This window comes from Manacus candei, unplaced genomic scaffold (assembly GCF_025592945.1).
Source record: "Manacus candei isolate 608988 ecotype Guabito, Panama unplaced genomic scaffold, ASM2559294v1 h1tg000009l, whole genome shotgun sequence".
NCBI lineage: Eukaryota > Metazoa > Chordata > Aves > Passeriformes > Pipridae > Manacus > Manacus candei.
The window spans coordinates 6339545-6362575 of record NW_026138057.1 but is presented as its reverse complement, the minus strand read 5'-3'; the positions used below and the strand labels follow the sequence as shown (position 1 = coordinate 6362575).

General features: G+C 41.6%; 1 protein-coding gene across 1 annotated transcript; it reads left to right on the top strand.

Annotated features, from left to right (window-relative positions):
- The first annotated feature begins 738 nt into the window (after positions 1 to 738).
- On the top strand, positions 739 to 13304 carry LIN7C (lin-7 homolog C, crumbs cell polarity complex component). Its single transcript, XM_051776877.1, has 5 exons — positions 739 to 810; positions 5905 to 6023; positions 6697 to 6768; positions 7083 to 7292; positions 9757 to 13304. Exons 1-5 carry the CDS (start codon positions 774 to 776, stop codon positions 9910 to 9912), a joined length of 594 nt encoding a protein of 197 aa, XP_051632837.1. The 5' UTR covers positions 739 to 773; the 3' UTR covers positions 9913 to 13304.
- Positions 13305 to 23031: the final 9727 nt, after the last annotated feature.

Genomic DNA, 23031 nt, shown 5'->3' with positions numbered 1-23031 from the left:
ACCTCATCAAGGTTTTCTCTGCCCAACTCTCCAGCCTATCGAGGTCCCCCCCAAAAGGGAGCAGAGCCTTCAGGTGTATCAGCCACTCCCCCCAGTTTTGTATCATCAGCAAACTTGCTCAGGGTGTATTCTGTCCCTTCATCCAGGACCTTGATGAACAAGCTGAACAAGGCTGGACCCAGGATTGATCCCTGGGGAACACCACTGACTGCAGGCCTCCAGCTGGATTCTACTCCGCTGATCACGGCCCTCTGAGCTCTGCCATTCAGCCAGTTCTTGATCCACCTCACTGTCCATTCGTGTAAAATCAAAATTCACCCTGAGCTGACCTTCGAGGATGTTACGGGAAACTGCGTCCAAAGCCTTGCTGAAGTCGAGGTAGACAACATCCAGTGCTCTCCCTTTGCCAACCTGTACGTATGTGCATATATAATACATAAAGATAGTATGTGTGTGTGTACGTGTATTTATATATGTAAATATATACTTTTTTTCTGTAGATATGAATACATAACACATTTATACTCCATCTCCAGGGGACACTCGGCGCACAGAAAGATATGCCCTCCCCGTGCGGCGCTTTTAGCGTGTCCTCAGTCACCTTCAGGGATGGGGGGGGAGGGAGAAAAAAACAGGGAGAGGGCATTTTCCTACTGAAAACACGGCTGTTTTGGCGGCCCCACAGAGCACAGCACAGCCCGCTGGGTGCCGGCCCCGCCCCGCCCTTCCGGCCGGGTTGCGTCACTTCCGGCAGGGCCGGGCGGGCGGGGGCCATGGCGGCGCTGGGGGAGCCGGTGCGGCTGGAGCGAGGTGAGCCCTGTCCCTGTCCCTATCCCTATCCCAGCCCCTGCCCTTGTCCCAGCCCCTGCCCGGCCCGGCCCCGGGCGGTCTGTCCCTGAGCCCCTGGGCCGGCCCGCGGCGGGAGCGGCGGCGATGGCCGAGCTCCCCCCGCGCAGGAGCCGAGCCGCTCCTCTCTCCTCCGCTGCTCTCCTCTCCTCGCTGATTCGGACACGCTTCCCTTCCCTCCTGGCTCTTTCAGCGTGCCGCTGGCACTGGCCTCTTCGGGGCTTGCTTGGCTTTCTGCAGCCCCCGGAGGGTTTTTCCTCGCGTTCCAGGTCGCGGCTGGGTTTCGGGGGGTGGCACTGGCCCCGGGCCTTCTGCAGCTGAATGTGCTGAGCTTCGCTGGTGCCGGCGGCTCGGCCAGCTCTTGCTCAACCTGCCGTCTCTTTGTTTCTGTTTCTCTCGTGGGAAAACTTCATCCTGCGCGCAGCAGAATTATTACCTCTAAGTTCAAGGTGTTGGCTGTGTGCTGGTGTACTTTTTTTTTTACTAGTTTACTTTGTTTTGATGGAAGACAACTGACACGTGCAAGGGCCCCTCTGCACTTGTTCCTGATTCTGCTCAACTCCATTGCGCTCTCACGTTTATGTTTCCGTCCTGTTTTTCCAGTATACAATGATAATTTGTATTGTTAACGCATGTGGTGTGTAACTGGAATTATGAGCGAAATAGATAAAATATAGAACGTAGGTGGGTATTTTTCTGTAGTGTGTTTGTGATGTTAACCCAGGGCTTTTAAGAAACTATGATAAATTACCTTCAGTGTGATTCCTCAGTCCACAGTAGCTCAGTGAACACATGCTTCTATAACAATATACGTGATGGATTTACTGGTGTGTATTTAGGACAGATAGGGATTGGAAAATGCAATTTAAATGGGGAAATATTGCTGATAATTAGAAATCGTGTTTTTGCGAAGGAAAATAAGTAGATGGAGTGTAGGTGATTGAATGGAGTGACTGTTTTCCCATTGCCACTGCGACCACCACCTGTGCTCGTGGTGGTAGATGCTTTTTTGTAAGCATGTAACGTGCAGTACGTACCCACTTTGTTTTGTTTGGTACTATCACGTTACCAGAGAGCTCAGTTTTCCTGTTTTTGCTAACCCTGCTTCCCATTCCACAAGTGAACTACTTGTAGTGCGTTGGAGTTGGTCTGTAAATAGTGACTTATGTAAGGTCTTTGCTTCCCACTGTGCAGCTCATCTACCCTCTCTGCTCCAAAGCTTGTTAATTAGGGCAGCTGCTTTGGCAGTGGATTAGTTGGTCTTGAAAGGTCTGCAGAGTTAAACCTCAGGCCCCATCCTTCTTCACCTCATTACCCTGCCACTATGCTCTGTCCGTGAAAACAAACAAATCTGCAGAGTTACTTAGGGATCAGTGGAACAAAGGAGCTATTTGGTCTTCTGACATATTGATCTTTTATAAGACACGGAGAAAAAGGGAGAACCTTAGAATGGACGTACAAAAGCAAGAGCTTTATTTACAGAAATAAGTAACTCTGTTAGTTGTGTGGTTTGACTGCAGATAACCTGATGATGAATCATCATCAGCTTGAGAGTGAACATCACTATTGTCGTTGGCAAAGAGCATAAGAGAAGAGAGAGCAGTGTAGGAAATGAGCTGATTTAAAATTGTTACCATTTGCTTACCAGGGCAAGTGAAACTTCTTCTGTCTGTTTTCTCCTCCAAGCTGTGTTGCAAACACCGCCACCCAAATTCACTAGAGGGTCGGAATGAAGCAACAGTTAACATTTCAAAGTTATCCTTATGGTTTGGTGGTGACATGTGGTAACTCTGCATACAGCTTAGGAATCTAGACTATTTGAACATAAGCAGTGGAGGTGGTTAATCAGGAGTATCTGTGAGGATGCTGCATTTCTCCTCTTTCAGTGTTTTGTTCACGCATGTGCTTGGAGGGGTGACTTCTTGCTGGCTTTTTTTCCCCCCCACATTCTTTTAGTTTAAATGTGTATTTTTTTCAGGATTCCGATTTAATATGCCATGATCACAAAAAATGATTTGTGAAGAACAGGCAAGTGGTATAAAAAGGATGAAAAGGTTAAGAGAAAATTGATTTTTTTAGTTATGTGTGGATTCCATTTTATAGTTTGTTTGGTTTTTTTTTTTATTTTTTTTCCCTACCTCTGGAGTTATTTCTACATTGATTCTTGTTGAAATCCAAATACTTCTGTGCTGTTCATTTTGGTCTCTGGTGCTGAGCAGTTGGCTAAGCTGTAGTGTTGGTATTGTGAGGAAGACACCTTTCAGCTGGTCATATCCAGAGCAGTAATTCAGGAGGAAGCAAATTACATCAGCACAGCAGTCAACAATCTTTTCTTGCCAAGTGTGTGTTTTGCCACTTTTCCCCAGCCAAACTAGTTCTTTCTCAAAGTGGTATTGTTGGGATGGATTGAACCCCTAGCTTTTGGCTAGCAGTGCCTCATGCAGTTCAGCAGAAGAAAGTTATGCTCAGTTGCACTTTCAGGCTGATATAATGGGACCCTCTCAGGAAGGTAAAGCAAAACAAAGTTGGGAACAAAGTGTCCTGCTAATGGGATCCATTGTCTGTATCTACCTGAGCAAGAAGTGTGGTGCAATAAAACATTTACTGAGTGCTGAGGATCCAACTTTCATGCTGTGTTTTACTGCTCTGAGTTTTTACTTTATAGCAACAATTTGACCCTTTGATCTGAAAGGCCCTTTTTTTATTAAAGTGTGTCTGCTGCTTTATTTTCATTTAAAAGGAACCCACTGTATCCTAATCACTTTTTGAAAAGCTGATTCTGTGTTCTTGGTCTGCGCTTTTTGAAAGACACGGCTTAGTTCCCAAAACAAACCAGTTTTACCTTAGGGTATAATATGCTGTGTCATTAAATGTTTTGCCTGTTGGGAGATAAAGGTAGGAAATATATGTCATTTACTGGCAAAATATGCAGATCAGAAAACCAGAAATTATCCCATGGAGTTCTGGAGTCTTCATTTCTGCAGCTACCCTTTGGATCAGTAGATTGCTGTCACAGTTTAAAATTTCTTACAGTATCCTAAACAAACTGATAACAAGTTCACACACCTTGCAGCTTAACGTGGGTCGTGGACCTGAGGCTCAAGAATGTCTGTGTAGAGCTGTACTCTTCATGTGCCTGAAATAATCATTTGTCTGCAAACATCTGCATGTATTTAAATGATGGATGTGTTGTAATTTATGTGCTTGCTAGACTTTCTGCATGAATATATGGAGTGTTGTGAGATGGAAGTGCTGCTATTGCCATTTGATCATTCTACTTCAGGCTGTTCAGTGGGAGACTTCATGAAATTAGGATAATTGGTACTGCTGTTGCCGAACACAAGGATTACTAAGAATGTTAGTTATTTTTCATCATCTAGAATGTCTTTAATTTCACCAACTATTTCGGATTTAAAATGAAGTACAAAATACGTGTTAGGAAATTAAAAGCTTTAGAAGCATTTATTTTCATTTTGTAATTGTATAAATTGCAAAGATGCATGTCTATGTGAAATATGCATGATCTCTGTAGAACATGGGATTAGTAATTTAGCTTTTGATATTGCTTTGCTTTAGGTAACTGCTGCTTGTAAAGCTTGAAAACACTTGCCAGAAAACACCAAGTTCTCGTGGCACATAGCAACCTGAACTCTCATCTGAAATAATTTGGGTCTTGTGGCTGTGGTGATGGTACTTGAGTGTTTTTCCATGAAGGGAAAAAGTTTCCATTCCATGGATGACCAGTCTGTGAGGTTAAATTATACCTTGTTGAATCAACTGCAATGCCTGATCTTGGTGTAGTAGTCTGTAAGGTGTGTGTGATAATTCATGTAAGTGGACAGAACATCACTGTGGGCTATGTCTTGCCAGTGTACTTCACCCTGATTTCAGAACATGCACCCCACTGCCTTTTCATCATGTTATGTAAGTTCTCTCTTTTTACACTTGTTTTTTGGGAGAAGTTCGTGGCTATTGCACGTCTTCTGTGCTGATGTGATGCCACTGAGTAGACATGCATTCACATGAAAAATGAGTGCCTAAAGGTTAATTACAGAAAAGAAGAAAGTAATGCATTTGGGACTAGCTGTGTCCCAGACTTCATCCTTTTCTAAAATAATCTGTGCATTATTTATATAGTAGATTATTCACTGCTTCTTGACCTTTGTGATAATGAAGGTAATCCTTTCCATCTGCTTTTCTGAGAGACTGTTCTACTTCTGTTCGAGAACTTGTGCGTTTCAGAATCATCACTAATGTAGCACTTTGGAAATACAAGTGAGGGATGGGAATGTATTCAACTATTGTAGAGCTGCCAAGAGAATGTCACATTGCATTTGATGCCTGTCTTGAGTCATACTGGTGTGGAATGAAATCCTTCATGGAGTTCAGTTTCACAAAGCAGCGTTTATGAGAGTATGGACAACGTGAACTCTTAGGAACAAATTTCAAGGAACTGAAACAAAGAGGTTTGGGCTTCGGGATTCTAGACTGCAGAGATATTGTCTCTCAGCTGAGGATATCAAAAGGAGTTTTGTTGGTTTTATGAGCGCTTCAGGGGGAAAAAGAATAGGCCAGATAGTTCTTAGCCCTCTAGTAGGGAAAGTACCGAGTTCAACTAATTTTTGAATGTAAAAGGAATGTTAGACAGAATATTTGACAATATTGTAGCTAGTGTTAACAAAATGCTGTCGGTGGAGTAGATGAAATACACTACCAATATATCATATGCATGTATCAGTGAAATATTTCAGTCCAATTCAAACTTTGAGGGAAAATCAGATTTACTTTATAATATGCATGTGGCAGTGACAACTCCAGATATGTTACAGAGCTGGGTTACTGTGGTTGACTTATAAACAGTCTGAAAGTACAGTGTTTTTTGTAGCATTTTGTAAATACATGGTTTTACAGGCAATGAAACTAATGTGTGGTTTTAAGATGTATACAAGTGCACACAGACAGACTGCTGCATTAACTTAATTAAAAAAAAACAACAAACATACCTTGAATTTCCTCAGGCATTCCTCTTTACTATTGTTTTTTTTTTTTTCCCCCAAGACATCTGCAGAGCAATTGAATTGCTGGAAAAATTACAGAGAAGTGGAGAAGTACCACCACAAAAGCTACAGGCATTGCAAAGGGTCCTTCAAAGTGAGTTCTGCAATGCTGTAAGAGAGGTAAGTTAGCATAAGCAGTTATCTTCAGTTTAAGACCAGTATGATTTCCTTTTTTCTTTTTGCACTCAGAGCAGTGAAGTGATTTTGTACTTTGTAAAAGCTAAATTTGATTTACAGAGCTTAATAGAACAAGATTTATTTTTAAATAAGTTCAAAAGAAAATAATTTGGGACGGCATAACTGTACAAAATAATGGCTCAGGAGCAAATCACTTCTTAAAGGTTATTTTGAAAGTCTGTCCTTAGTGGCAGCTAACAGGCTGTTATCCTGTTGGAATGTAAGAATAGTCAAGGTACCAATTGCCTATTTTACTTTTAAGCCAAATCCACGTCACCTTTAGGTGGAGCCTTGGGCCACCTCATCTTCATTCTAGGTACTCTTGGAGATTTTTAGGTGTTGGAATATGCCTTGCTGTTGGTGATGATAACACCTGGAATGATTTTAAAAAATCTATTTGTAGACACAGATGCATCTGAGTGTTTTTATCCTATGGAGGATATTGTGTTTGTTGCTTGGCAAGTCCAAGTGGTTGGCAGGCAGATGTGAGGATGTGGGTTAGCCTTCAGTGCAAGGGCTCCTTGGCATTAGTATTCTCATTGCCTCTGTGTTTTCGGTTCTGTCTGTTCCTGCAGTTATTCAATTATTTGCCACTGAAACTGTTTTGTCTCTAAAGGTGTATGAACACGTATATGAAACTGTGGATATCAGCAGTAGCCCAGAAGTTAGAGCTAATGCAACAGCAAAGGTAAAAGCCAAATATAACTTGCATAAAATTCATTACTTTGGAAGCAGAAGAAGATTATATAAAATTCTGAAGGATATTATCTAGATGTCTGATAAAATGGATAAGCTTAACGGGTTATTAAAAGGGTATAAAAAGATTTGTTATTTTTAAATTCCTTCTATTTTAATTTTATTCTTGGAGTTCTGAATTTTTCATGCTAGTGTTACTATGTAGAGGATTAATCTCATTTGTCTTAACACTCAAGTACTTTGAGATAAAATACATTTTCAGCCTGCTCACTGTGTCTAGCTAAAGGGACTGTTTGTGTCTCACAGGCCACAGTAGCTGCTTTTGCTGCAAGTGAAGGTCATTCCCATCCCAGAGTGGTTGAGCTACCCAAAACCGAAGAAGGTCTTGGATTCAACATCATGGGAGGCAAAGAACAAAATTCTCCAATCTATATTTCTCGAATTATCCCTGGAGGTATAGCTGACAGACACGGAGGCCTGAAACGTGGAGACCAGCTGCTTTCTGTCAACGGAGTGGTAGGAGCTGCTTTTCTCTTTACGTAGCAGTAACCACTTGTTTCCACTTGAGGGCACACAGAGAATACACATGGCACAAGCTCATTGTCTCTTAACACTGGCAGAATAGTTTCTTTCTGTCCTCACAAAAACAGCTTGCTTAGGTTTCTATAGAGTTGTGTGCATTGAGAGTTTTAGGCTTATGCTTTAGTTATCTGTCTCAACTAGGAACTGTACGATGTATTTCAGCACTTCAGAATCTGAGGGGTTGTATAAAGGGAGTTGGAAGTATTTAGTGAAATACAAACTGCCATTATGGCTTCCTCTTTCATCCAAGTTTCATAATGCAGATTCTTATTAATATAGTCTTCTGCACCTTCTAAGGTAAGTAGTAAATTATGCTATGTTGCATTAGACTGACCAGATTGTTATTTTTCCCAATAAAAATGCTACTGCATGACAAAAGCTGTAATGAGATGGAGCTACAAGGTGATGTTACCTTAAGTTGCGTGGTATTTTTTTTCCTCCCACTTAAGTGTACTGAGCTTCAAAAGCAGGCTTTTTACTGTTTTTTAAGGAATATAGGATTTTTTTATGTGTGTCCTTTTCTGAAGAGTTACAAAAAGTGAAACAGGGAGGCTGGAAAGAGGAGATTATGGACAGGCTTTGCCTTGAGGCAGCTTTCAGTCAAATGCAAGGAAATACCTCTCAAACACTTGCTTTTGTTTACAGAGGCTCTCTGCTGGCCTAAAATTAATGTTCTCATCATTACATCTGTGAACCAAATTTTATTTTAAGACTGAGGGTCATACTAAACCCTGGGGGTGTTTGGCACGTGAAAGGAATAGTGACTTACTAGGCATCTTTTCTCTGGGAACTCCTGGCTAGCACAGATCCCCAGCATACTTGGCTCCTGACTTTTACCTGGGAGTCCAGCTGGCCTTTTCGAGAGGCATAAGGGAAATCACAGCTGTAGTGGTGCAGCTGTCCTTGGCTTAACCTTCCTGTTATTTGGAAACATATTTGGAGGGGCTGGTGCAAAACTGTCTTCAGATGAGTCCTTCCTCCCCCACAGACCCTCTTAAAGACAACAGAACCACCACTCCACCCAAAGCTGAACCTGATCATCAGACAGCTGGCACAGCTAACAGTGACTGTGTTTGTGTGCATGCAGATGTATAAATGTGTGCATGGCCATTGTAAGAATACAGTGTGTGCATAAATTACTGTTGAGAATGCCAAGATAGTCTCAGAAGAGTCACTGTCATCTGACGTTTACAGATGGACTCCTGTCGTCGTAATACACGGACAGGCATTTTCTTGTGATGGTAATTTCTACTTTGATAAAAATGATAAAGAAAATGCCACTGCCAAGACTGCAGGGAATGTGCCTGAAGACAAGTTTTATTTTTTTCAGGTGGGAGGTCTTGAGTGTACTGCAGAATTTTAGGTGTTTTGGTATAATTAAACACAGAACTTGGTACCATCCTTTTATTACCGGTTTTAAACACAACAGCCTACACATCCACTTGAATAACAAAAGTGAAAACATTCAAATGTATGTGTTGTCTAAGTCTGATAGAAGAGAAATAACTTGGTGGTTTTTTTAACTTTTGTCTTTCTTTCTGTGAGTAACTTTATAGTAACGGGGAAACCCTCCAATCAACAGGTACATCACCTGCCTTCTAGCTTCTAGTAGCACCATTAGGAGGTAGGCTTGGGGTAGTCCTGTCGTTGTGTTTAATAGGTTTGGGAGAAATAAACTTTACTGATAAAATATGTGCTGTCCAGGAATGTGTGTTTGGATGCAGCTTTTGCGAACTGTTGCTTAAAAATTTTAGTTAGATTAATCTAATCTAATTCTGAGAGTTGTTTTAGGGAAAGTATTTTTATTCTGTTCTTCCTGAGCTGGGTTAGGCTGTCCTTAATCACTTTAGAGGAAATTAACTTGAATATCTTGTGTTTACTGAGAGAGGTGTGGCACGGTAGGATAAGCACCACACTGCAGGGTGGCTGCCCCACTGCAGGCACCCGGTGTTCTGTCCACAGGGTAACATCAAGAAGGCAGCAGCATCTTGCAGTAGTCTGTGGCAGCTTACTAAGCAAATGGAGGGTGGCTACTGAATTTAAAAATGCATGCCAAAAGAAGAAAAACAATACTGAATTTTAAGTAAGCATTCTCCTGACACTGTTGATTTTTAAGTGTAATTTCATAATTGACTAGCGTTATCCTTGAAGAATTTAATTGTTCAGCACAAGATTTTTGTGCTGTTTTGTTAATGCTAGTGAGTATATTTATCATCATCTCGTTGGTTTGCTGAAGCATAAATCCTGTGTGACGTGGTCCTTGTGCAGTCTTGAAACTAGAATGCATGTAAATAATTATAAATAATTTGCTTATATAGAAGTTGTACAAAAAAAGAAAAAAAACGTTTTCAGAGTGTGTCTTTACTAATAACTATACTTAATGATTTATGCTTTACAGAGTGTTGAAGGTGAACACCATGAAAAGGCTGTAGAACTGCTGAAGGCAGCCCAAGGAAAGGTTAAATTAGTTGTACGATACACGCCAAAAGTCCTGGAAGAAATGGAGTCAAGATTTGAAAAAATGAGATCGGCAAAACGCAGGCAGCAAAACTAACGTTGTATGCAATAACTTAAAGAGAAAATATATTCCTTTTACGTGTTCTAGTTTCTTTGTGACTCAGTTGATCCAATGCCTGGGCTACAAAAACCCCGTCCTATTCATAGAATCACGGAACGATTGAGGTTGGAGGGACTCCTGGAGATCCAGTCCACCACGCCCTCAGCTCAGAGGAGGGCCAGCTAGAGCAGGTTGCTCAGGACTGTGACATGCTGGGTTTTTAAGCATCTCTAAGGATGGAGGCTCCAGAAGATCTCTGGGCAGCCTGTTCTAGTGCTTTGCTCTCCCTTACACCATGAAAGTCCATTTTTAGTTTAAATAGAGCTTCCAGTATTTCCACTTGTGCCCATTGCCTCTTGTCCAGTCACTGGATTCTACTGAGAAGAGTTTGGCTCTTTAGTTACTCCTCCCTTTCAGGCATTTACACAGGTTGGTAAGATCACCCCTGAGCCTTCTCTTCTCCGGGCGAGACAATCCCAGTTCTCTCAACTTCTCCTTGTCTGTAAGATGCTCCAATCACTTAATCACCTTTGTGGCCCTTCACGGAACTCGCTCTTGTACACCCATTTCTGTAATGAACTGGGGAGCCCAAAACTGGACCCAGCGCTTGTGTCTCACCAAGACTGAGCAGAGAGGGAGAATCCCCCTCCCTCAGCCTGCTGGCAGTGCTTTTCCCAGTGCAGACCAGGAGACTGCCGGGCTGCTCCGCTGCAAGGGCGCTCGGTGGCTCAGGGCTTGCTGCTGCTCTGCCAGGCTGCTTTGCAGCTGGTCAGTCCCCCAGTCTGTGCTGGTGTGTTGGGTTATTTCCCCCACGCTGGGTGTAGGACTTTGCACTTTGCTGAACTTTGTGGGGTTCTTGTTTGCCCGTTTCTCCAGCCTGCTGAGGTCCCTTTGAGTGGCTCGCTGAGAGCATGATCTGTCCCGTCACCCGGGTTGTTAATGAGGACAGACAACAGTTTGGACCCCAGTACAGCCCCTGGGGTGCATCAGTAGTGACTGGCATCTGGCAGGACACTGTGCCACTGATCACAAACCCTCAGCAGTTTCAGAATGTTTTCAGGCTCCACGTGTTTCACAGTTTAAGAGGAATGTGTACTTTTAAAATGGCCTAAAATACCCTGAAAAAACATACACGGTGATATTTCTATTGATTTTTATTTTTTTTTAATAAGTCTCGTGTCAGACCTTTAAGCAAGAAAACAAATTTACAGGTTTTTCAAAGGCATTTAATAAGACATACTGGTACAATCGGCATCCCTTTTTTCCTGTTCTCTTTTGGCATAACACAGAATCTGCAGGGGTTTTTGCTGAATGACTTTTGGAAAAAAAATTCTTATGTAGCAGTATTTTGGCACTTTTCTTAAGAATATGTTGTATATCGACTATAAAACCTAATCACAATCTACTGTGTAGCTGATAATGATACCAGATTTTGTAATGTTTTGGTGAATACGTTGTTTTTACACTTCTGCTAAATTGTAATTCATTATTCTGGAAATTGTATTACCTCTCCTGTAAATAATTTACAGTTGGTGTTCTCATATAATGATTTTGTAATAGCCAACATTTACAAATTTGCAACAATCATTCCTGTAACTTATATTATTTTGTACTAATTTTAAAGCAGTTAAGGGGAAAAATATGACTGTTGTATGCAGTTCTGGATTGACTCTCTAGATGTATTTTTATATTGAGAAACAGAAGGTATATTAATGCGGTGCAAAAGAATTCCAGATGTTTCCCTGACTTTCTGCTGTTTAAAAGAATTATTCATCTTTACTGTCATACCTCTCTTATCTTTTTCATATCTTCTATTGTAGTCTTATCTACACACTGAATGTGTTGGTCCTGCAGTAGTTAGTACCTAAATTACTGATTGTTATATTTATAAGAGTAAAATGTTCTGAGTCTTAAATGCCAGGTTACTGTGACATGTGAACTTGTCTGGGGTTTTATTACTGACTGCTTCTGACTTGGAGGATTCTTGTTTGTGCTACAGAAGTACTACATCACCACTGCTAAGTGAGGACATCTCCATCTGTAAGCAGTTGATGTCTTATCTCATGCATGCTTGGTGGTGGCATGGGTTTCGTGTGCCCTCTTGGAGAAAATTTCTGGACAGAGATTCACTTTTTGGAATCTGCCAGGTTTGATGCTGTACTTGTGTAGTTTAGGTTTGGGGTTTGGATTTGTTTTGGTTTGGGTTTTTTTCAAGCTTCACCTTTTGGTATATATCTGGGATTAACTTCATTGTCTGCTGGGTGTCTGTTCACTTGTATGGCAGCTCTGAGTCCTTCCTGTTAGTAATTTGATTTTTAGAGGCTTAAACTGAAAAGTGCAGTTCTTGCTGTGTGGCTAGTCTGATTTCACATGGGGCAGTATGTGAAAGGAAAAAGGAAACAGCTAGTGATCTGAAAATGGCAGCATGAAGCTTGTGCTTTGTCAGGTGAGCTATTCGAAAATAAAAAAAAAAAAAATGTGATTGCTACAGGCAAGTGAGAAATGTGATTGCCTCCTGCATGTTTGTAAGCATGGTAAGCCTGCAAAAAGAAATTTCGAAGATACTGGTGATTTGAAAATTCAGTATAAATATTTATCAGCTAGATGACATTGAGCACTGAATTGCATGGTTCGTTATGTGTCATAGGCCTCTTTCAAAAGGCCTCATGTTACTGATACAACCATGGTGTTGAATTGTATATTTTTATGGAACAACTGATGTTTAAAGTATTGAGACCAAAATCATTAGTTAGATCAATTGTGGATGTGTTTTAATTTAATTGTAAATTAGTAGAGGTTTGTTTTAGAGCCATATATAAATATATATATAATATAGAAAGGTATGGATACAAGATAGAAATGTGCATTTTACAACCTGTATCCCTTGTGTTACTGAACAAAGAGGTGTGTTTTGTTACTCTAATGAAATACTTACTCTAGTGCAGCTAGAGCTGTTAAATGCAGTAGCATTTTCATTCTGAATTGTGAATTGAATTCAAATGTGTAGCATTTGGATACAGTTTGTCAACTACTACAAAATGTGGGGAGGTGTATCTGGGCATATAAATAGTACATGTAGAATTTGATAAAATGTTTTTTAAATTGCAATAACGAAAAAATGAATAACAGACAACTAGTTGTCATCTTTTAATACTATGAAAACCCTTTAGTAATAAGGAAAGGGTGGATTAAAATATGCCAAGAAACTTGATCTCTGTTACTACTGAGCAGTGCCTGTACTGTGTTAATATGCAGTCCCTACACACTTGGCACACTTGGGTGTGCAAACAGATTAAGAAGAGGTATCATTTCTGGAAGTAACTTCTGCATCTGTTGCTGCTGTGAGGGATCTTGGGTTTTATCAACAGAAAAATAAAAGTTAAATCTCACACGCGTTGTGGTTGTGTGTTTTTCTTCCAACTTGCCATTCTGAGTACAGGTTTCAGACTGCTGTAACCTCCAGGGCATAACATGAGCACCCTGCATGGGTGTGGGTGTCCAAAGAGGAACTTTAAATCTGTGGTAGTTTGTTCTCCTGATTGTTTATGGGTCTTCTGTTTCCTACCCCGGCGTTTTCTGATTTGCTGGAGAAAATCAGAATGCTCTGAAGTATGTATAGTAACTTGGACTTCCTGCTTTTTTGAGACCTCCTTAGTCTCAGCTACATAAACTCATTATTCTCAATCAGATATTATCTTTTAATTGTTCGAAGCAAGCATCTCAAGTAATGAGATGCTGAATTTCTGTAAGTCCTTGTTTAAAGAATTGTAAGATGGTTAGAAAAATGTACCTGGAGTTAAGAATTGAGATAAAAGGTAGGAGAAAATGCTTCAGTTCTGAATGTTAAATAATGGGGGGGAGTGGGTTTTTTTGTTGTTGTTGTGAGGGGTTTTTTTGATTGCTTTTGGTTTTTTTAATGTAAGTAGGCTGGACTGTGAATTGGAAATATATGCAGAAATATTTATGTGAATATCTGATGTAGAGGATTAATAATACTTAAAATAAAAAACAGACATTTTCAGTTTTATTTTAAAATCAAACAATCTCCATGACCGGGCTTGTGCCATTGATGTAAGTCAAAAAGCAAAGTGCATTATCAAAGGAGTTGCAATGGTGCAAGGAAAGAGTGAGACTGTAGTTGGTAGATAAACATTGGAATTAAAGGGAATTCCAAGGTATAGAGCAGTATGGGTTTCTGTGATTCTTTGTCTTCTAAAAGCCCGATGAGAAGTTGGTTTCAGAGCAGAGTCTGGGTTGCAGCGCTCACTTTTACAGGGAAGTTGTCCTTTTCTTGGAGAGTCTTCAGAGGGCACACTCAACACAAGACATCTGAAATTCAGAAGTGTGCCTCAGGATAAAATGGGCAGCTAGTTCTGGTGATAAAAAAACCAAGAAAACTGCAACAAAAGTTCTAGGGAAGCCTTTTAAAATTAAGTTAGAAGTAATTTGAAGTTTTGATGTGCTGCTGTTTCTTCTTGCTTTAGAGGCACAGGTTTAGAGTGACAAAAACATGAAAAATAAAACAAGCTCTGCATCTCTCGCCTTTGTTGGGTTTTGTTGTGTGGTTCTTTGGTTGGTTGGTTGGTTTGGGGGTTTTTTTGGTGGGGGGGAGATGAGTAAATTGGGTATTTTATTGTTAGGTTTAAAATCAAATCTGCTGCTCTGACACATGCTAATCATTTCTTCCCCACTCCTCAAAAAAAAAAAAAAAAGGAAGGAGCCTTGTCACACATTGCAAGGCTTAAAAAACTGGATCTATTAATTCCAAATAGAGCAATCCTCATATCTCTGTATGACTTTTGTATCTATTTAGTTTTATCATTTGCTGTATTGATAAATCCTGTCTATATAAAGAATGGCTCCCGTTAGTATAAAAGCTGGAGTGAGATGGATACATTCCAATATTACTGGGTGTTTATGTTCAGTCTTTTAAAACCTTATATGGAAAATGTGTCCTGTTGAGAAACAGTGATATTTGAACAGTCATTTTCTCCTTCTAGAGTAAATTTCCATGTCCCCTTCCCCCCATTTTTTTCTAAATAGAATATTTTTCTGTCTGGTTAATCTCACTGGGTAGTATAGAAGGCAAACACGGCTCTGAAAGTTACTCAGGGTTTTGTATGAAGTTACTGGTTTGGTTTTTTTTACATCATATCGTCTGTTTTAGACATTCAAGACCTATTTCTTTCATGTTTCTTTCTGATTTCTCCTTGCTTTCTAGAAAATAGACTGGGAGGGGGAGGGAAAGGGGGGGAACCTGGAGAAACAAGTGCCGCCCTCCCAACCCGACCAAAAACGTCCAAAGGTAAGTACAAGCACCTGTGCCTGGTTCTTATCTAATCACACTCTGCTTCCCTGCCTGAGCAGCACAGCAGCATTGTCTGAATAAAATCTAATCATTGGTGGAGACTGGATGGCTAACAGCAGGGAAATAAGTCACCAGGCCTTTCACCTGCTTCAAGGGCCTGGAAGTAAAAGGCAAAAGTTAGTGATTTATTGTATTCCTGGCATTGCAGCAGCACCTGGAAGTCCTAGGTTTGAGTTGGGGTTTGAAAATGGCCACTGTTTTCTGTTTGTGTATTAATTTCCACTCTTGTAAATGAGAGTGAGATAACAGTGGCCTACTTTGCCTTCCTGTGCCATTACAAAAATATGGGAAATAAAGACCAGAGCAGCTCAGCAGTGTCAGAAAGAGTAATTAAAATACATGTGTATGAAGGACCTTGAGAGACATCCAAGGCTCAGGAGGTTTTAAAGACATTTTTCCTTATTGCAGAATGCAAAATCTGATTGTTGTGGACAGGCACTGTGTACCTTAGGCATTGGTCATCACACATAATTAGACATACAGTAAAACTAAAGCAAGTATTACTTTTGATGAGTATTTGGGAATTTTTCTCCAAAATCCTTGCAGAGGATATTTAAAACAGTTCACAACCTCCTCCAATCCTCTTAAGAATCAGGATTGTGTTGTATTTTGCAGTGTACAATGACAGAACAAATGGTTTGGTTCCAGAAGCCCTCAATCTATTGCTGCAAAATTGTAGTTTTTGTGGCTGGCACTGTAATATAAATGCTTCTGAGAAGTGGAAAAAAAATACGGTAGAAGAAAATGAAATAAATTTTTGCAGTTTCCTATGTGATTTTATTTGAGGCAATTTATAAATTTTTCTTTGTTTCCTCCAAGGAGTACAAAAGTGAGCCTGTCCTGCAGCACGAGCCAACAGCTTGAGATGCAAAACTCCTGGTATGTTTATTAAAACTTGGGGTTTTTTGCTGAATTTTTTGCTATTATTTTTTTGTAACCTTGCTGAAGCTGAGAAGCTGAAGCAGCTGTCTTGCTGCTTCATGAAAGTGTTACAGAATCACAGAATCAATTGAATTGGAAAAGACCTCTGAGATCATCAAGTCCAATTTATGACCGAACACTACCATGTCACTAGACCATGGCACTGAGTGCCATGTCCAGTCTTTCCTTAAACACCTCCAGGGACAGTGACTCCACCATCTCCATGGGCAGCCTGTTCCAATATCTAATCACCCTTTCCATGAAGAATTACTTCCTAATGTCCAGCCTAAACCTCCCCTGGCACAGCTTGAGGCTGTGTCCCCTTGTCCTGTTGCTGGTTGTCTGGGAGAAGAGACCAATCCCCACCTGGCTACAGCCTCCTGTCAGGGGGTTGTAGAGAGTGATGAGGTCTCTGCTGAGCCTTCTCTTCTCCAGGTCAAACAACCTCAGCCATCCCTCACAGGACATGTGCTCCAGATCCTTTAGGACCTTTGTTGCACTTGTCTGGACCCACTCCAGCACCTCAACGTCCTTCCTGAATTGAGGAGCTGAGAACTGGACACAGCACTCGAGGTGTGGCCTCACCAGTGCCGGGTACAGGGGCAGAATCACTTCCCTGGTCCTGCTGCCACACTCTCCCTGATACATGCCAGGATTCCCCCGGTCTTCCTGACCACCTGGGCACACACTGGCTCGTGTTCATCCGTTGTTGACCAGCACCCCCAGATCCTTTTCCACTGGGCCACTTTGCAGCCACTCTGTGCCCAGCCTGTAGCACTGCAGGGGGTTGTTGAGGTCAAAGTGCAGGACCCAGCACTTGGTCTTGTTGAACCCCCTGCCATTGGTCTCAGCCCATTGATCCAGCCCGTTCTGATCCCTCTGCAGGGCCTTCCCACCCTCCAGCAGATCAACAGTCTGACCCAACTTGGTGCTGCCCGCGAATTTGCTGATGGCAGACAGACTCAATCCCCTCCTCCAGACATCAGTAAAGATATTACCTAGAACTGGGCCCAGCACTGGTCCCTGGGGGACACCACTGGTGACCAGACACCAGCTGGATGCAGCACCATTCACCACCACCCTCTGGGCTCGGCCCTCCAGCCAGTTTTTAACCCAGCAGAGAGTGCCCCCGTCCAAGCCGTGGAGTGTGCCATGGGAGACAGTGTCAAAGGCTTTGCTGAAGTCAAGGTAGACACATCCCTGTGTATAACATGTCTGCCTGAGCTGCTGATGCTGTTAGGCTTGGGTCACGCTGCAGTTTAATCGTGCACAGCAACAGCTTGAAGTAAATGTGAGGATGTAGCAAGAATAATTCTAATTAGACAAGCAGAATGCAACTGGGTGAGTAAAAAAATTGGATCGCCGTGATAAAGGTTTGCAGTTACTTAAGGAATGTGATGGTTCTGTCTTTAAAGTTTCAATCATCTATTAAAGGTTGCTAAATAGATTTGTTACCTTGTGCTAGGTGCCCCCCAAAGTTTTCACTTTCATTTCCACGGCCTGTGGAAATTTATGAGGGCCTGATAACATTTGTTCCCCTCCACTGAAAGTATCTTGAGAAGTGTCTGGCCCTCTTGGGGGGCATCAGTGTCAGCATGTGTCAGTTCTTGAATCAACCCTGTAAATATGTACTGTGTTTTACTGAACAAAACTCGAACCTCTCTGCATGGCAAGCCAGAGAGAAATTGTGGGAAATGACTTAGCAGTGAGAAAAAAAGACAAGGATAACAATATTGGGTAAAGAGAGGGTAAAATAGGATAAAATAGGCCCAAAATTACGAGTGTATGCTTATGCTCCAAATTTTGAAAGTAGCTTCATGTCTGATAGAGGAACTTGATGATAAATTCTAATTACTTAGTGTTCTTTCCTTCCTCCCTCCAAGATAAAAAATAGTTAAAATAAGGCTGGGATTCCTCAGTTACTCCAGCAGTAAGGATTCTGCTGAAGCCTGGTGAGTCAGTTGCCTTTTAACTATAAGAGCTTTACAAAACTGCAATTTAAAGTCAATCCTAGCAAAACTATGGCACCCCCAGATTAGTTGTGTTTATACAGCTTCAAAATATGGATAAAATTATAAATTTTTGTTCCGCTGTTGTATTTGAGTGAGAGACAAAGAACAACACAAAATGTTGGACAGTGATGAGGAATTGTGTGCTAAAGGAAAGCAAACCAAACACTTCTGTTCATCTTCGAGGCTCCATGTATAGGAAGAAATCAGTGACCTAGTCATTTCAGAGAATGTGCCAAAGGTATCTGGCATGTGTGCAACGTGATTTAAATCAATGCATTGCACCTAGGATGTTAGTGAGTTAATTTATACTAATAGAAAATTCAAGTCAAAACTTACGGGGTGTGTATCCCCTCTCAGTCTTCATCACAACACTAAAAAGAAATAATTTGTTAGCAGTGCACTGAAAATTGTTCAGTACTAAATGGTTACATTATGGTTAATTGTTCCCTTATAAGATCCCCCCTATTTCTCCCTATGTATTTCTTTTTCCAGATTGTTTGAGTTATTCTGTGATGATGATAGTTAATGTACCAAATCAAGTCTTCCTTGATAAAGGACTTGAACAAAAGGATTTTATTCAGTCTTACATAGGAGCTTTAATAATATTTGGCTGAACATTTTAGGATCATGGGCATGTGCTGGGAGTAATTTATCATTGAAGGTAGTTTACTCCTTTACATTACTTGGGCTCTACTATAATTCTTCAGAATAGTGTTTAAATAGGTTTACAGCTACATAATCCTTAAGCTGGCCCTCAGCAGAGGCAGATTTCCCCCTTAAAGCACTGCTTTGTTTAGGTTTTTTAATTCCTGGTATAATGTCTTGCCTTCAATTTTATACTGGTCAGCACTTCAGTGGCTTATAAAAAAAAGTTAATAACAGGTTGTGTGACTTTAAAAATGTGATTCTTTTTGTTTCCTATGGAGGATCTCAGAGAAAGGGGCATGGGCAGGATAGGAGCTGCTCCAGGGTGGCGAAGCCCACACTAGATGCTGCCTGAGAGCCCCTGCCTGCCCCTGCCCACCCCTCACCCAAAGTGCTCTCCCTGCTAATCCTCAGTTGGCCACATATGGTGAAATATGCCAGAGTGCATAGAATACATATGGGTGGATATGGACGTTGCCTTTTTTGCTTCTGGTCTTAATCTGCATGCTCTTCCACATCAAACCCCCATCAAATCCAAATGAATTCATGTCTCTGAAGGAGGATTTTTGCCAGCAGCAGTTATATTGCTGGACAGTTTTGTGGCAATAAAAGAAAAAAATCCGATGTCCATACTTTTTGTATTTTTTTTCCCTTCATCTCTCAGGCTTTCCTAATGTCTTTTCAGTGAATGTCTGACAAAAGTTTTACAAACACCTGCCTATACATCGGTCTCTAAATCCTGAAGAATTTATGCAGCGATACAACATCAGTTCATGGTGCTTTCCAGTTTCCCCAAAGAACAGAGCATAGTTTCTCCACAGCTCAGCTAAAGTGAACCTTTCATCTATTTTTTTTAGTTGACTTGATTGTTAGATCCTCATGTCCTTCACCTGGTTTAAAGCACAGCTTGGGATTTTTCTCTCCTTTGCAGTTATTTTTTTATTAAATAAGCTAATTGCTGCCTTATGCTGTATTTTGAGAGATGCTTCTTGGCATTTGTGACACTAAGGACTAGATTTTTAAACTATGATAATTTCAAATTCCATGGGTACAATTTTTAGTTAAGTGGGCCATTTAGTAAAATGTGCCCATTTTTTTCCCAGCTTAAAACACCTTGTAGATCTTCGTTACGTAAATAAACCAGCCTTGCAAAAAATATTAGAGTTTTCCTTAAAAGGAAAATAAAACCAATAAGTGCCTGCAAACAGGTTCCTGCCTAAGAAAGCGAGAGAAATGTGGGTTGTTGATGGAGAGGAGAGAGCAGTGCTCTGACAGTACTATCAAGGAAGAGGCAGGGGTTGAAAAACTAAGGAAAGTATTAATTTGCCAGGATGAGTTATGGCCTAAATGGAAGCAGCAAAGCAGTATTGACTGAATGGCAAAGTCAAATGGATTGATCCTAGGACAGGAGTTTCCAGTATGGAGACTTGAGAGAGCTGCACTATGGAAAATACACCTGAAGCCATGCTGAGAAAATTAATGGAAAGATTGAAATCAGATAAGGATTTGAGAGGAAAAGCTAAACTGTTCCAGTGTTTCGAAGCATGAAGAGTAAAAAAACCCAACAACTTTGCTATTCTGCTTTTACTAAAGATCTTTTGTCCTTTTTTTCCCAGAAGTTCTGTTTCTGTGGGCATTGCAGGCCACCACTGCTGCAGCACAAAGTAAGCTCCCTGCTACTATTCATCTTCCAAAGCCAAGCAGGCACTGAGGGCCATTTCTGCTCCCATTATCTTTGGTTAGTCAAGTGAGACTATTTGCAGAGTGAGTATAAGTGCTTTGTTATTTTTCTTTGCCAACTGTGGAAGAAAAAGGTCATTTTTTTCTTATGTGGATTGGTTTGAATCTGTTTCATTGGAGTATGTCAAGATAACTCCTTTTAATTTTTTTCCCCTACTATTCTGGTTGCTGCTGCTCCATCACTGTCCCTGAGCACAGGCACAGAGGGTGACATGAATGCACAGTTTTTGACCCTGACATTTCTTAGAACAACATGGCTTTGATGATGCATTTCCCTGCCAAGATCAACCAGGGAGAAGGACAAGAGATAAACATATGTGTCTATATTTGTATGGCAAAGTTTTAGCATACATTGGTGGATTCAACTTTGAGAGCTTCGTATTTCTCACAAGGTACAAAACAAGCACATAGCCTGTTATTAAATGACCTTACTTTTGCACTGATGATGTTCACACAAAATCAGTGTGTCAGGAGTAGGATTCTCAAATGGAAGAGAATAACATTTTTAGTGACTAGGTAAAATAGTGTTAGCACTTTTAGAAGAGAGGAGTTGAAAAAACTTGAGGAGAAATGTAGGAGGTGGAGGAGCTGGCTGGAGGATCTATATTTCTAAGGTCCCCACTGTGACCTCTACTTTCTTGGGCACAGGTGATTTTAAATCTTCAGGTCTCCGCTATTTACATGCTTGATTCTTAATTTTCACCAAACAACCACCTTTAAACCAAGACTTTTCCTTTTTTCCCCCACCTCAGTCAGCACAAGGAAGGTGTCATTAGTCCAGACATCAGCCCGGCGTGGGGTGTCCCCTGGCATGTCAGTGTTGGTACGAGCAGTCCTTGAGAAGATGAAGTGTAAGGGATGGGTGTGAGGAACTGGACTTTTTTAATTGCCTTAAAACATTTGCGAGCTGTGCAAAGAAGCCAGGAGAGTGAAGATAAAGGCTGAGGGGAGGAGGCTTTGGCTCACAAACTGTTAACTCTGATGGCCCGAGGGGGGAGGACTCTTTAGGTGTGCGATTCCTCCCTAAGTGTGTGATGCCTTTCTAAAGACAACCAGCAGCGACTCTCTGTGTGTGTGATGCTTTATCTCCCTTGAGCCAGGCTGTGTCAAAAGGGGCCCTTTTGTGCACACACCCCCCCCATTACCCTGCAGAACGCCTCGCTTTTAGCAGGAGTGCCTCCAAAGCGGTCCCCCTACCCCGAAGCCTAAAATGACTTTGCAAAAACCAGCACCTCCAGCTCTCTGCAAAACCAGCGTCACTGTGCCAAACAGCCCCTCCACACACACATCTGGGAGGCACCAGGAGGGTGTATAAACCCACCGAATTTTATATTTCATGGGCTTCTCTCCCCCCACACCCCCCAATGGACAAAGACACCAGCAAAAACAGCAACCAAGTTCACCAGAGACCTTTGAGTGGTGACAATGAGCTTTAATTCTTTTTCTCGCTCTTTCATTCTCTTTTATTCTTTCTCTCTTTTCCCTTACACATATTCTTGTGTGACACATTTATACTTTTACATTGCTATATTACAATCGAAACGGCTAAATACTTGTTTTCCTTTGCAATACCTTTATGCTTTTATATTTCCATGTTACCATAGATAATAACGACCAAAACGGCTACATATTGTTTTCCCTTGCAATCAAATTGTTCTAGAATAAACCATATGTATAAATATATATATATATCTGTAAACACTGATATGTGTTTACCTGATCGATACTGATCATCTAGTATCGATTTACTTTAATTCACACCAAGGGATTTATTAGCAAAAAACAAAAGTTACTCCTGCCTGGCAGGGCAGGTCGTAACAATGGTGTCCTCAACTCCTGACTGCCCTGCACCGGTGCCAGGCCAGGGTTGCTGTTGAGCTTCACTGTGTGTCTGCTGGGAGCAGTCTGCCTCACCCCTGACATGTTTGACTTACCACGTATGTGTGGGTATTTGGGATTGTTTGGATGCGATTGCAGGAACTTGAAGTAAGTGCTGCCGTGCCTTGTGACACCCTTGCACAGTTGCTTTTACTTTGCATTGCAAATCTGCTCCTGGCTTGGGGAAGCTGGCGGAGCTCAGCGTTCGCACAGCGGTGCGGTTCATCCCATTTCCCTGCTGCGGTGGAGGCAGGTTGTCAGTCACTGCGCTTTCGGTGCTTCTCCATCACCTACCCACAGAATGAACAGACAGGTACCTGCCTACCTGCACGGATCTGCAGTGTGCTCTCTAGGTGTTTGTGCTGTTTAGGTTGGGCTGCACAGACACCTGCCTGGGCGTGACTCAGGCTGGGCTGGCCGTGGAGCTGGGCAGGCAACTCCCCAGGTAAGTTCAGAGCGTCAAAGGAGACATGTTAAGTAGGCGGTGTGAGTGTGCACCAGGACAAGATCCGGTGCTTTCACAGTGCTTGCTTCGGTCTGATTTGTGGGCTC